The 14,731-nt window shown below is 42.9% G+C and overlaps 1 protein-coding gene across 1 annotated transcript; it reads right to left on the bottom strand.

Moving 5' to 3' along the window:
- Positions 1 to 717: 717 nt before the first annotated feature.
- LOC142992630 (uncharacterized) lies at positions 718 to 7,408 on the bottom strand. Its single transcript, XM_076143118.1, has 5 exons — positions 7,285 to 7,408; positions 4,120 to 4,665; positions 2,786 to 2,906; positions 2,608 to 2,709; positions 718 to 1,622 (listed from the first exon to the last, which is right to left on the bottom strand). The coding sequence occupies exons 2-5, from the start codon at positions 4,283 to 4,285 to the stop codon at positions 1,286 to 1,288; spliced, it is 726 nt and encodes a 241-aa protein (XP_075999233.1). The 5' UTR covers positions 4,286 to 4,665; positions 7,285 to 7,408; the 3' UTR covers positions 718 to 1,285.
- Positions 7,409 to 14,731: the final 7,323 nt, after the last annotated feature.

Genomic DNA, 14,731 nt, shown 5'->3' with positions numbered 1-14,731 from the left:
CTGCTGTCCTGTGAATCAGATTTCCAGCTTAAAGTTAAAAAGTCAGTGATGGGTGGAGCAGCAGGAAACATGGGTGTGTCCCGGCACGCTTTAGTGGGCCACCGCATCAGCCGCTGTTTATAGCCGCTGTGGTTTCCACGGGGACAGCGCTTTCCACTACAACACACTGACTCCTCACACAACTCAGGGGTCAGAACCCGAGAGCCAGATTCTAACCACCCTTAATGTGTGATATAAAAACATTAGCACTTACTGCGTAATCACAGTTAAATCCTTGTGAACAGTAAGCAAAGCCTGCAGTAAATGCTTACACATGTCAGAAAATGCTGAGTGTGAGGCTCGCCGCCTGCAGGTTTCTGATATAAATCCTCTTTAAAGACCAAACCCCTGTTATTATTCCCTGCAGTTATTGAGGCTGTGTTTACACTGAGCTTTGATGCTCAAGTCTAGGTTGCTGACAATGTTTATATTTACTCTAGGGTGTGACCCTGATCCAGCAGGAGAGATGATAGACATCACGTTCATCATCTTTGAATGTTGCATGGAACTTCTGGCCATCTGGATTCTTGAACTTGACTCTCAAATTTCCAAACTCAAGACTTGACTTGACATGATGAGAAATGACCCTTAACTTAACTTTGACACTGTGATTGACTTCACTTGAACTTAAGAACACTGGGGAGTAAAATAAATTTAAAAATACAAATATTATCCGAATATTTTTATTGTTTTGTTGATGGTAATATCCGACCAAAATTATGTCAGCTCATTTTTGTTTACAGATAATATAAAATCTTAATCACTTTAACATTGTAATTTTCTCCCTAAATCTTCCCCTTATGAATCCCAGTAATCTGTGTATTATTGTTGAAACATCATCCGCGTGTGTGGATTGCAACTAGAATCATTAGCAGAGGTATTCAATCATGATTACATAACTTAGTTTTATTTTGCTGTCAATTGTTGATTGGGTTGATTTTTTGTTTAGAAAATGTGTTACTGTCACTGTAAGAGACAGATTGGTAAACAGCTCTTTAAGCAGAAACATTATTGTTAATGAATGCATATGAGGACCAGCTGCTCAGAGTCCTGCCATGTAGTTTTGTTTTAAAACAAGTATAACTTACACAGACTTTGGTGTGGAGACTTTGTTGGTGCTTCAAAGAGGCAAAAGATGTCAAGAGATGGGCCGAGCAGATGATGAACGGTGGGGAAGTGGCCACATTTCACAGCGGTAATAATATTCAGACCTAATTTCCACAAATCAAACAGTCATGGGGTTATTTTAGCGATGGTTTGACCCAAAGTAGTGGTCACAGTTGAGGATGGGACAGTCGGCTAAAGGCGGTCTGTAGTCGTAGAAGAGGGTAAACTCTGGCGGCGACTCCTCTGGGCCCCCCAGGAAGCCACACTCCTCTAATGAACTCTCTGGTGCCAGACGGGCCTCCTCAGAAACATCTCTGCTCCGGAAAACCTCCATCTTCCAAGTCTGGATCCCAACCCGGTCCTGGATGATGCTGATCAGACTGAAAACTCTGCTGCTGCTCGACAGAAACACCTCAAAGTTTCCTGGGTGGACTCCAGAGTCAAAGGGGATCAGTCTGACACTCAGATAAACGAACCTGCGGGCAATTTAACTCTGATGTTACATGTCACGGCATCCAGATTGGGATAAATATGATCACATTTCACAGCTGGTTTGGAAGACAAATCCCTCTTTGTGTGGCTCTCTATGTTTTCTTTTGTTCTTGAGGGTCTGAACTGTAACTATAATTACAGGCTGTGAGGCTAAACTTGTCTTAACAGGCTTCGGTATTTTGCCACAACATATTGTATCCATCATTGGAACAACTCTGAAATTTCTGTAACTTTTAATATGGACCTTTTGACTTAAGCGGTCAACTCTAGCTAAGTGCTCCGAGGCTTTGTTATGCTTCTGCTTTTGTCCATGTTGTTGTCAGCACAGACGCACACCCAGGGGAACTGCAGTGCTTCAATATCTTGGTCATTTGGAGTTTGTAAGCAAGGTTGCAGCAGGTTGCACTGGGCAGGTTTTACTGTGGTGTTGTTACACAAAACAGTTCACCCGAGTAAAGAATGTAGAACAAACAGCGCAGTTGTCCTACGAGCTAAAAGCGAAGCGAGCTGAAGGTCGAGGTGAGGGCTCCCTTGTTTACATAGCTGTTAGTTTATCCTGAGCGTGTAAGTGGGGTTACATGAAGTGTGAGTTACTGCTGATAGCCGAGCGTCAGCGTGTCAGAAATAACTCGGTTAGCCTCAGGCGAGGAATTCTGGTGGCAGCAATTTGTGGCTGGATGTCAACACCACTCCGTTTGTCAAGAGTTGCACACGTCTCCCAATTCAGACGCATTTAGGGAAACTGGTTTGTGCTCGGGACAAATGTAATGACCGTCTGGGTCTGTGGTAGATTTACTTTACATGATGTGAAAACAAGCTCCTGCTCATTCCATTCACTCTAAATAAAAGTGAAGGAGTCATCAAGTTAGCTCCCTCATTCCCCAACATTGCTGTTTGTTTGGCTCTACATTATACTGAGTTTTAACCAACATTTACAAGATATTAGATCAAATTCTTGAGTAAACATACCTGTTCTCCAAACCGTAGACACCTGCCGTCTTAACATCTCTGCTTCCTTTTCTAACGTCCTCATCAAATTTCTGACTGTCCAGATCTTTGGTTTCACTCAGACTTTGGATACAAAACAGAAAAGCAAAGAATCAGTGAAAGAAAATGCGAGACACTTAGAGAATAATGTATATTTCACCTTAGCTGACGTAACTGTCCGCTGAAGTCTGTATACTTGATCATATCGTTGGTGGTCTTCAGCAGCTGAGTCAGCATGTGGAGCTGAAACTGCTGACACGGGACATTCAAGTCCATCAGACCTGCCAGCAGTGACACAGGAGTCAATCAAATACACTCTGGTGGTTGATATTAATATTCTGAGTCAAAGGTCGCGATGGATTTTTGGACAGAAATTCAGTATTTTTAAGATTTGACTAAATTCAATTTTAGTAACGCTTCGGCCCAGGCTTAAAAACTGAACTAGCTACCACTTGTCCAACAATATCAAAAGACATATCCATGATCTGGCGCCATACGGGACTATAATGGAACCGTCCTCAGTGCATCAGCTGCTTTCTTGTCTGTCATAATTTTAGCCAAATCTTTGTCAGCTTGGAGAATGAGAACGTTAACAATGGAATGTGGCTTTTCTTTGTCTCAGGAATGAGTTGTGACACAGTTTACGAGGCCTCTGGTACTTCGCTCCACAAACATTCTTTAGTCCTAGTTGGACATGATTTGTGTTGGGACAGATTTTGGTTGAAAGAGTTATTGGTTTTACCGGTAACAGCTGGCAGAGTGCAAGAGGCAAAAAGCTCCAGTTTACATGCATGTCTTCCCTGTGTGTGTGTGTGTGTGTGTGTGTGTGTGTGTGTGTGTGTGTGTGTGTGTGTGTGTGTGTGTGTGTGTGTGTGTGTGTGTGTGTGTGTGTGTGTGTGTGTGTGTGTGTGTGTGTGTGTGTCTGTACCTTTCCGTGGTTGGTTTGGTTCATAGGTTTTCTTACTAAACATATCAAAATGTGATCTCAGTCTGCACCTCCTGCAGGTCTGAATGCTTAATTTAAAAACTGAGAGCTCCATTACCTCAAACTTTCAAAGGGGTTAATGTTTCCTTCAGTACCAATTTACTCTGTGTGTGAAGTCTGAAGGACAAAAGGAACATTGTCCTGGTTTTGTTTCCCAGAGCCAGCTGCCTGTTATCTGCGAGGGGGACGAGAGAGACACACAGAGCTGTCCAGGAAATGAGCCGCTGCCTGTATTATCAAAAGTCTGAGTCACAGTGGATACTTCAGTGTAACCGCTCTGTGGCATTTATACAATACTGACTCATATCTCTTTCTGATCTCTTTCTCTTCAATATTATCCTTACATGACATTCAGGAGCTGGGATGGCCAGTGAGGGCTTCAGTGATAAATGAGAGTTTTCAGTTGGAGCTGAAGTCATTCAGAGTGAATTATACTGTAATCCTCCCAAATACCAAAACTGTTTCCAGCGGAGAGAGAGAGCGAGAGAGTTTCCCAGGAGGTGGATTACCCGGCTCCGCATCCCTCAGGTGGACTGATCCGCTCCTGTCTGTGTCGCAGAGGCTGAGCCGTTTCTCCACCTGATCCTGATTTGCAGTAAACCACTGGATCATCTCGGCCAGGAAACTCTGCAGCTCCGGCCTGCTGGACCGGAGAGCTGGATGGGCGTCATCCATGGACTGGAACAGATATGATCATTAAGTGGATTGTGTGTGTATGGGTCAACTAACAAATGCATTGTTTTCTTATTTACGTATTGAGCATTTCTAATCTCAGAATTTTACATACTCACATCACAACATATCTGAAATGAAATATCTATTATTCCTTTACTTCCTTTACCTTTACTCAGTATTTATTTTGCTCCTGCTGCACTTCAATCAATCAACCAAAACCAACCGTATGTGCGTCACACACATTTCTCTGCTCCTCTTTCTTGACCTTTGGCGCTCTTTGCTTTTTCTTCTTCATGTTGTCCTGTGAATCGTCTCACGCAGGAGGAGGAGGAGGAGGAGGAGGAGGAGGAGGAGGAGGAGGAAGGAAGCAGCACTCCACTCTGTGTTTACAGGAGATCGCTGCTGTCAGTCACTCAGAAGATAACGACACACCAGAGAATGTCGGGATGTTTCCACTAAGCTACAGCTTAATGTATCAGATTTAAACTGACTAAATATTTTCTTAGGTTCACTTTCCCAGGATATGTGCAGATTTCCAAACAGCTGAATTTACACATTCAATGTCTTGTGTAAGAATGTATGTAATGATTATGAAAGACATGTGGAAATCATTTGGATTAATGGGGGGATTTTAGGTCATACACTGGCTGAAGTATTGTACTCTACTTTTACCTTCACACCAGTATTTTTGCAGGAATATTGCAGTTTTTGCTCCAATACATGAATCTGTCAGCTGTAGTTACTTGCCACGTTTTCCATCCGCCCTTTTTCCTTTTCGCCCTCTTTGCTTTCCGATGTAATCGTTTCATTCTTTAATTTTTGCTCTTATTTGCTTCCTTCTTTTGGCCCTTCATTGTTTCCTTCCTTATTTCTTTCCTTCAGCCCTCTCCTTCTCTCCTTATTTCCTTCCTTTCATTCTTTAGCAGAGCCTTGTTTGTCAGATTCGGGGGATTTTGCTCATTATCTTATATTAAATAATTAACACCCTGAAAGGAGTGCTTTCTATTATTGAAATCGTTTTCAGCTAAAATTGGTTTCATTCGACTTCTTATTTGATCTAATTAAGGTTTTAGGGGTCCTGTGTTTTATAGTGCTGTTAAATTAGTCATTTTCAGCAACAGATAGAAGTTACGCCACTGCCCAGTGACAAAGGAAAGAAAAGCCATGATGGTTTTGCGATGGCTCATCCTTCCTTTTCACCCTGAACAATGAGAGCAGGAAGCAACATCACGGTGACCAATCAAACGCCACAAGAGTGAGTGTTGTCACTGGCTACTACGCCTTCTTCAAGCCCAGTCCCAGTCCAGGTTCCGGGCACTGGTCCCAGTCAAGGTCCCAGTATATCTGGGAATTTAATTCCTGAGATCAAGCCCTGCCTTCAGACACAGACAGGAAATCCCGTCTGGAGACGAAGGTGTGCGGAGGAACCACTCGCTTTGACTTGGAGCAGAGCCAGCCTGGATCCTCCGACTGTGACGGTTTGACTTACAGGGGAGGCGATGAGAGAGGTCAAGGAATAAATGAGGTGGAGACAGTTTCACTTAGTCGCTCCCCTGCATCTACATACTTCTGATGCTAGTCATCCATGTCTCCCGTTGGTGAAGTACCCTGAAGTAATCTGAAAAGCCCTCTGAGGATCAAAATCAAACGAAAGGAGCCTGGATGACCTCGATCAAGGAAGAGCTCGATACCTCAGAGAGAATTGTGTCACACACAATGAGGTTTCTTGGTGGTTTTATGAACACAGCAGCTTTTCACTTCAAGGTTCTTCTGTACTGTGTGTGCTTGAGGAATTACATTTAAAATCAAAATTTCAGGTTTTCTTTATCTAGGATCCTTGGTTTGACCTTTAACCATTTAACCTCTTCCCTTCTTGCTGCAGTAACGATACAGAAACTGAGTGAAAACAGGCCATTTTAGTTACATGCATGATATGGTATTCAAACTAGTCTGTACCAAAACAGTAACACAGAGACGCTTCCTTTTTCTATCCTGCAACATGTCATTGTTCACATTAACCTTGGTTACAGCGCCCTCTGTAGGCAATACAGTGGCATTATCGTCATTTAACTGCTTCAGATGTATTAATCCGGTTAATGATGTTCTTTATTTCAGTGCTCAAACATTTATTATTAAGATTTGGGTGAAATGTGAATTAAAGTATTTTAAAGGGTAAAACATTTTATTTCATTTAGAAAGACCTTGTAAATTATTATGTGATCCTTAGTTTGCACATCTGATTGACCATATAGTTTAAGTGTCTTGCCCTCAAATCTGGCAAAATATAGATTATCTAATTAAAGCAGTGGTTCTCAAAGTGAGGGGCGCGATCCTGCTGCCCGGAAATATTCTAAATAATCTAAAAGCGAAAACGTGTTGTCTGTGATTTGTCCGGTTTTGCGCGCTGGGGAACGTCCGTTGCCGGCACACTTGCTGGTGAAAATCACGGACAACACGTTTTTGCTTTTAGATTATTTCCGGCCACCGGGACCACCGTCCGAAACCACCAGTGGGTCAGGCCATGGGTCAGGCGATATTTAACCCGGCACCAGTTTTGCGCGCTTGGGCGCAAAAATGTATGATCTATAAAAGGGGGGCGCGAAAGAAACATCGTGATTGCAATTCATGTATAATTTGTAATAATCTGTAATGCGACTTGATGCTGAAACTACAGATTGTTTCAATGTTTGTGTTGTCTAATCTTTCATCATTTTACAATAACATAGCTCCGGTGCAGACTGTACCTTAACCATAATCAATATCATCATAAAATGCGAAAAATAGAAACAAACATCAACAAATATATCATTGTTTCATTAGGACCAAAATCTCCTAACTAATAATGAAATCTAACGCCTGTTGTGGACTGAATTGTCACACTAAGATCGAAGCAGAGGAAGGACTTTCCATCATATCTGATCAATGATCAATAAATGTGAGATCAGATCTGACATTACAAAACAAAACCCAACCATCATTAAAATTAAAACATGACTTACATTAGATTAGCATTCAGGCTGCAGCTCTCCTCTGTTCTCAGGTTAGATTGTGGAAACGTTCTTTCTTCTCTTGTTGTGTGTCTGCTGCTCAGTGAATTTGTTGATTGGTTGCCAGGGGAACACATGCTGTCATTCATAGGAAGACTGACCAATGAAAAAGTGAAAAGGCCCAGTACACGGCCCAGGGGATTACCAAAGATTCACTGCACAAGTTCCTTTTGAGCTCAAACAAAAACATAGTTTGTCACAGTTCAGATCCTGCACTGAAAATCACATTCCTACTGTTTGTGTATTTGTCAAGTTTGCCACTAGGTGTCAGTATTTACAGCGTGAATCAGACATCATCACTTTGAGGTGGGTTTTCAATCATGGGCCTGGAACCATTTTTGATCCATTTGGAGGGAAACTATCATCCATCATCCTCGTCATTCTTGGTTTGTTACAGTTGTTTGTTGACAATTTTTTAGTAAAAATCATTTGACGACAAAGGCGTCTAAAGTGCAACCAATGCACCGACAGAACGTGGCTCACGGGGCTCATCCATGCATGTCAACATCAAGCAATGTGATTGGTTGGATAGCAGATGTTTACAACCCAAATGTTGACACCACACAGTTCTGAAAGTAGAGAAGTGAGAAGTGAAACTTTGAGACGTTTCCTTCACATATACTCATAAATATTCAAATCAATACACATCCACACAAATCAGCCTCAAACCTCAAGGAACATGGAAAAATACACAAGAGCAACACAGAGTAAAACCACAATCTGGGTTATTATGAACACTCTCAACATTCCCATTCCCATGTTTGATATCAGGGACCTGAATGTGAGATGAGGCGTCAGACTTCACCCTGATGGTGCGTGTGTGAGAACCAAAACTAAACCAGAACATCTGTATCCGTTTCATCACAGAGAGGGAGAGAAACATTTCAGTTTCAGGGGAGGTTTGTGATTTTACTGCAGCGGAACAGAAACGCTGATCTGTACGGAGCCCAAAACGGTGACATGGTGAAGAGGTTGGATCAATTTATTGGTTTGGCTCAGAAATCAATCCAAAGTATCACATTCTGAATGAACGTCTAACCAGGGATATTGATTAGTTGAATAGGTTTATATAGGTCATACATTAGCTTCCATGATGCTTACAAATACGTAGAAACAAACAATCTGGATTCATTTCACACCCGGGTCGCTGTTATTTACCACAACATAATGATGCTACAATCTATTAGCCTAGTTTTTACGTAATTCCCATGAATTATTTGTAGATATTATGCTAATCATTTGCATTCGTTTACATAATGCAGCTTATTACTTTCTTGTTTGTGCTCTATTTTTCCTTCCCTTTTCATGCTGCAATGACACAGTTTCCTCAGAGTGATGAGAACATTTGATCTCCTCTTCTCATCTTATCTGGTTTTGTTTTGTTTCTTCTCGTCGTCCTCCTCTCCTCTATTCTATTCACTCTGCTTTGCCTTTGTCCTCTCCTTGTCTCATCTCCTTCCCATCTCCTCTCCTCGTCTCATTTCCTTCCCATCTCCTCTCCTCGTCTCATTTCCTTCCCGTCTCCTCTCCTCGTCTCATCTCCTTTCTGTCTCCTCTCCTTTTTCTCTCCCTCTTCATTGTTATTGTCATGTTCAAGTTGTATTACTGATGCTGTGTTTACATTGAATTCATATCCAAACATTTGTCCACTTTGACTATTCTTAGAGGGACATTAACCCTGACCAGCCTCTAGCCCCGCCCCCTCTGTATGCATTCTGCTGTGATGCTGGTTTGCATTCAGCAGCTGTGTTCAGTTGTTCTGTTGTTTGCTGCTTCAGCCCCAGTGAAGCATTGTTGTCGTCAGCCTGGCTCTCGGTGGGCGTTTCCTGTCCCCGCGTGGCTGGGCTGGTGAACGAGCTGATCGGTGGCAGCCGGAGCCGGACTCCTCATCACGAGTCAGGATGACAGCACATTCCCTCAGCACTCCTCCTGCACTGCCTGCAGAATCAAATCATCACTTTGTCTCTGCCTGGAGAATCACTCAAAGACTTGAAAAGCTGATGCCAACACCCAAAGACACAAATCCTTTCCTCCGCCGTCCCAAAACTTCTTCTCCAGCAAGATTTACTAACATCATACATGAGGTTGAAGGGTCCCAGGCAACACCTTCTCATGTTTACAAAGAGCAGCCAGCACATTCATAATCACTGCGCCTCCTGCAGTTCACAGAGTCTTGCACATCTCTGGAACTTGTGATTATCATTTAGCTGAAATGACTGCAGCTGACTTCAAACTGCTTCCACTGAAATATTACAGCTCTCCTCCTTATTTGTCAGGCTCAGAACTTAAACTCAGCTCTCAAAATAAACGTTAGTCAGCCGTGAAACCCCTCTGACAGTGTCTTTGGAGCATTTTGCCTCTGATGTTAGTTTGCTTCAGCTTATTGAGCATCTGGTGTGTCTAATGAGCTCATTATATTTCTGCAAAAATTATTGACTGTAGCTCCGTAGCAGCAGGGACAAAACCCATAATTAATTTGGACAGTGAGCATAATCACAGCATTGGTATTCATTCTCTTGCCTCAGACTGCTGTGATACTGAAGTCACTCACAGAGATGGATGAGATGTTTGTTTTCAGAGGCCTCAACTGCAGCAGCTCCACTTTCCCTTCCCTTTGAAGTGATCAGTCGATTGATCGAGTAGGTTGATGTTTGAAGCTGCGCACAGCAACTCGGCATGTTGATCTCAAATGGCTGAGAGATGAAACTGAACATTTGCAACTTCATAGCCTAGAAATCCTTCAGCCTGCCCTAAGCTTGTGGCGAATCACATTCACATTCGTATTCACACACACTCGGAGAGTTATGCAAGCAGCACATTGCCAATACTGGAAGAAATCTGACATTCATATGGAAAACGCTAATGCACAGGCTGCATTAGACTTGGTGAGACCTGGAATGGTTCAGAACAAGACAGAACATATCCATGAAACTGCGGACTGATGAGGAGCTAGAGAACCTTCTGTCTGTTTACGTGCAGGAAGAGCTATAGTGCTGTTCATGATGCAAAGTAGTCCTGAGAGAGTCTGAAGAAATTAAAGATGGTAATAACTGTTGCGGCGTTGTGATCTGTGTTGTTCTGGAAACAAAATCTAGGCCTCAGTCGTTCATCTCATCTTATCTCATTTCTCTCATGAATCATTGATGGTCTTTTCTTCTCAGGCCTGCAGACAGTTTGCCTCCACGCAGACGCCCAAGCTGCTTTAGCATTGACAGGCAAAGAGATCGACTGCAGCTTCCTGAACATGATCTCTCCCCGTCTGTTCCAGGCTTAAAAAAAGATGACTTTCAAAACATTCTTCAGAAAAGTTCAAAGGGAACTTTGTTTTCTGTCTTTCCATCTACATACATAAATAAATAAGATGTGCATAAAGGGCAGAAGGCGTTTTTTCATCCCCTGGCTTTGATTCGACAGCAGTGTCTGGCTCTGAGCTGTGAAGCTCCTCGGCTAATGGCTGCAGACCCCAGCTGGGGGGTTTAAGGGAATAAACTATAATGTGATGACAAGACACCACCGAGCAGGCACAGCGTGAATGTAATCAGCCTGCATGTTGAGATTTGAGAGCACAAAAGGACAGATTTGCATTGGCGCTCCTGAAGGGGGCTGGGGGGTGAGGCGGGGCCGGGAGGGGGTCACTGAAATGTCATTTCTGCTGGAAGCTGTGAGTCAAAGAATGGAAGATACTTAAATAAAATGAAATGTGGTCTTCTACCTTTGTTATCAGCTAACAGTGTCTTCATATTAACTTCCTCTATGCTGCACCACCATCAGATTTGCTGTGAAACCATCCCAACAGTTTCTAAAAGCACAGATGTTTATGTGTGTTTGTGAAAAATTCAGATTTCTTTTAGCAAAGTCAAATTCAGAAATTCAGTTTTACATATTTCTGCCTGCTTGTCAGATTCCTTGAAAACTCCAGCAACACTGAACCTCTTTCTCTGATTATTTACCTTAAACCATCTTTAGGCTTCAGATCTCCTTCTGGCTGCTTCATCACTGGAGATTCAGTGTGTCTGTTGGCTCAGACCATATCGACCCAAACTAAATATTTCACAGATAGATTAATGGTTAGAATTGATTCTCTGTAAGGAGAAATAAATCAAACACAAGTGTGCAAAGTTCTTCACTCAATAAGAGCAAAGAATCACCTTAGAGGCTCAATTTGATTCAAACTTTTCACTTAGAGACAAATGTATTATTCATGATGATGACTCATGATGATGACGATCCTCTGCACACAGCTGGGCCGCAGCAGATATGTCAGGTTTGCACACCGGCTGTGACCTAAATGCCCTCAGGCCACAAGCAGCAGGTGGCACACACACACACACACACACACACACACACACACACACACACACACACACACACACACACACACACACACACACACACACACACACACACACACACACACACACACACACACACACACACACACACACACACACACACACACACACACACACACACACACACACACACACACACACACACACACCCTCTGGCGCTACTTGTGACGCAGTGTGTGTGTGTGTACGAGCTGTGAGTCATCATGACAGCCGCACCTGCTTCTCTTCTGTCACTCACACATGATTTGTGAGCTGCAACTGACAAAACTGCTAAGGCGTCAAATATCTATCTTTAAAAAACAAGGAGTGGGAAAAGAGTGAGTGAGAGAGAGAGAGTGAAGGGCATCGTCTCTCTCTCTGAGGCTCTCTCCCTCTTTTCTTTTTCTCTCTCTCTGTCTCTCTTCCCTTCTTCCTCCTCTTTTCTCTGGAGATTTCTATCTCCCTCTTCCTTTCTGTCTCCTCTCTTTCGGTGTATCTGTGTGCGTTGGTGTGCCAGAGAGGTGCGTAATCCTTCCTGTCTCTCTTACCAGACACACCCGTTACATCTCTTACACACCTTTGGAAGCAGCAAATTTACATGAACGCACTATTAATATTCTGAGCGATGATCTGACCTGCAGGTCTCTCTCAGACAGACAGACACACAGACACAGACACAGACACACAGACACACACACACACACACACACACAGACACACACACACACACACACACACACACACACAAATCTCCTCAATATGCTGGTGTGTGGCCCTGGCAGAAACAGAGCAGTGTGTGTTCGTGCGCACAGAAAATGATCACACACACTCTGCAAAACAAAGATGGTGCATTTGAAACAGTGGCTTATTCTCATTCTGTGAGGGTAAAAACACAGCAGCTCTCAGCCATCTGCAGCAGAGTCTCTTACTGTCGCCTGAGCCATCCCAGCCAAATGTCACGCTGAAGGAAATGTATCCAGTCAGCTGAGAGAAGAAACAAAGACACAAAGACCAAACGCTGCAACAACCAGCAGACCGCCAGCTTTTCTCTTTTGGTGCAGACTTTCATGTGATTTCTTTCATTTAGTGGCTTGAAATCTTTGCTTTAATGAGCAAAAACACACACTGAGGCACTTCGGCTCTCGCTTGCTGAAGCACCCCTGTGCAGACTGGGTCAAAACAGACCAATTTAAGGCTGCGATAGATGATTTTGCCATTATTATTTGCCATCACTTTGATTACAATACTCTGTTTGGGCAGTATGAGAAACTGGTACATCTCTGTCCAGATGACGCCCGGAATCTTTCTATGTATTTATTGGCGTAAAAAGAACAAAAGCAGCATCATGCTCATGTGCACCTTCATGTTTATACTTCCATGTTGTGGTCAGTTCCCCCAAGAAGCCGCTGAACACACAGGACTCGTACATCCGCACCACTTCAACATGGGTATTTACCACTTTCTGATGAATGCTCAAACGCAGCCTTATGTATATTCAAAAAGCATCAAAGCTTTCTGGACCTTTGGGTTTGCGTTTCTATCAGCTCAACCTCTAGGTCTGACAATGTTTAACACATAAACCCAGAGGGAAAATGACAGTATGCACCACAGTATTACCACCATGTTTATCTTCACCCTCGTACGCTGCAGAAATCCATGCTCGCTGATGTTATTTATTAGATGCATATCACTTTGTACAAAATCACTTCCTACACTGGATCAGTAATATCGATCAATTCCCTCCACAGTTATAAAGTGCTGCCCTGCTGCATTCATTTACAGCGACACCGCCGTGCAATCCGCCGTCTCTACTTTATGTTACGCTCTCGCTTCACACTTTATTTTAACTCCTTGTGTCTTTGTGATTGAAGCTGCAGCCAAGGGAGCATTTCATCATTTTAATCATCTAATTATCTTGGAAACAGTAACATAAGAACAAGACAGTATGTGTGAGGATTTATTCTATTTTCTACTTTGCCTTTAATTATTCTTGAATCTGTGTTTCAGCTATTGAGGTATTGGTCCAAAGGCGAGAAGAGGGTAGCAGCAGTGGGCTAGATGGAGACCAAAATAAATATTCTCTCCATAGCGCCGTTGTCAAGGAAGTGTTGTAAATGAAGCAAGGCAGGAGCGTGCCGTGATCTATTTCCCCTCGGCGCACGTGTCCAGGTGGCGTCTGCTACACGTGGAGCCTTCATTTGTTCAAAGGTAATGCCGCATGTGTCTTGTCTGTGTGGGTGAAAGGCTTTCTCCATGTGCCGGATAAAACACTCATCCTTGTCCCCTGCGTGGTTCAGTCAGTGCAGAAATGATATTTGCACAGTGAAAGCTTTGACCCTGCAGACTGACACAGACTTGTCTGGAGTGTTCTCACCCTCAGCTGCATAATGGTTCAACATTTCCTGCATTTATGGAATATAAACTTGGGGTGAAGAGCACGGAGACGCAACATAACAGGGCTGTAATCGCTCACAGTCACAAACAAATCAGGCGTAATCGTCGCCTGTCGGTTGAGTTCAGCGCCGGGTGTGTTTTTGTTTTTCGGATGATCGCAGCTGGATTCCTATTTAACAGACTGTGGAATGACCCCTGAACACACCAGCAGGTTCATTTTGTACAGCTCGTACTGAAACAAACCGCTGGAAACACTCAACTCTACACTCAGCTGTTTGCTGCCTCAAGGACAATCTGAAAACTACCCACAATACAAACACTTTCTGATCTAAAATGTGTCCTTAAGAATTGAATTGAAACCTTTATGACTTAATAAATTAAAGTTAAAGATCTTTGAAACCAGATTGTTTGTCTTCTAATTCATCGATTCATTATCTCAAAAAAGGTAACAAATCTTTATTTAGCAAACTTCCATTTTCTGGTGGCCATAAACAAAACCAATGTGGGGCCATTTGTTGTTTAAAGAACCAAGTGAATCAAACCAAGCCAATAAAAAAATAGATTCGATAATATGAGTCAATAATAGAGTCGATAATATGAAGACTTGTGGTAAAGGTACAGAATCAAACGGACCTTCAACTGGGAGCCGCGTCTAATAAATTTCACGTTTCATC

This window comes from Genypterus blacodes, unplaced genomic scaffold, assembly GCF_046128005.1.
Source record: "Genypterus blacodes isolate CSIRO-AG114 ecotype Tasmania unplaced genomic scaffold, CSIRO-AGI_Gbla_v1 ptg000022l_1, whole genome shotgun sequence".
NCBI classification, from domain to species: Eukaryota; Metazoa; Chordata; class Actinopteri; order Ophidiiformes; family Ophidiidae; genus Genypterus; species Genypterus blacodes.
Note: the sequence above shows the minus strand (reverse complement) of the source record. Positions and strands in the feature narration are given on the sequence as shown.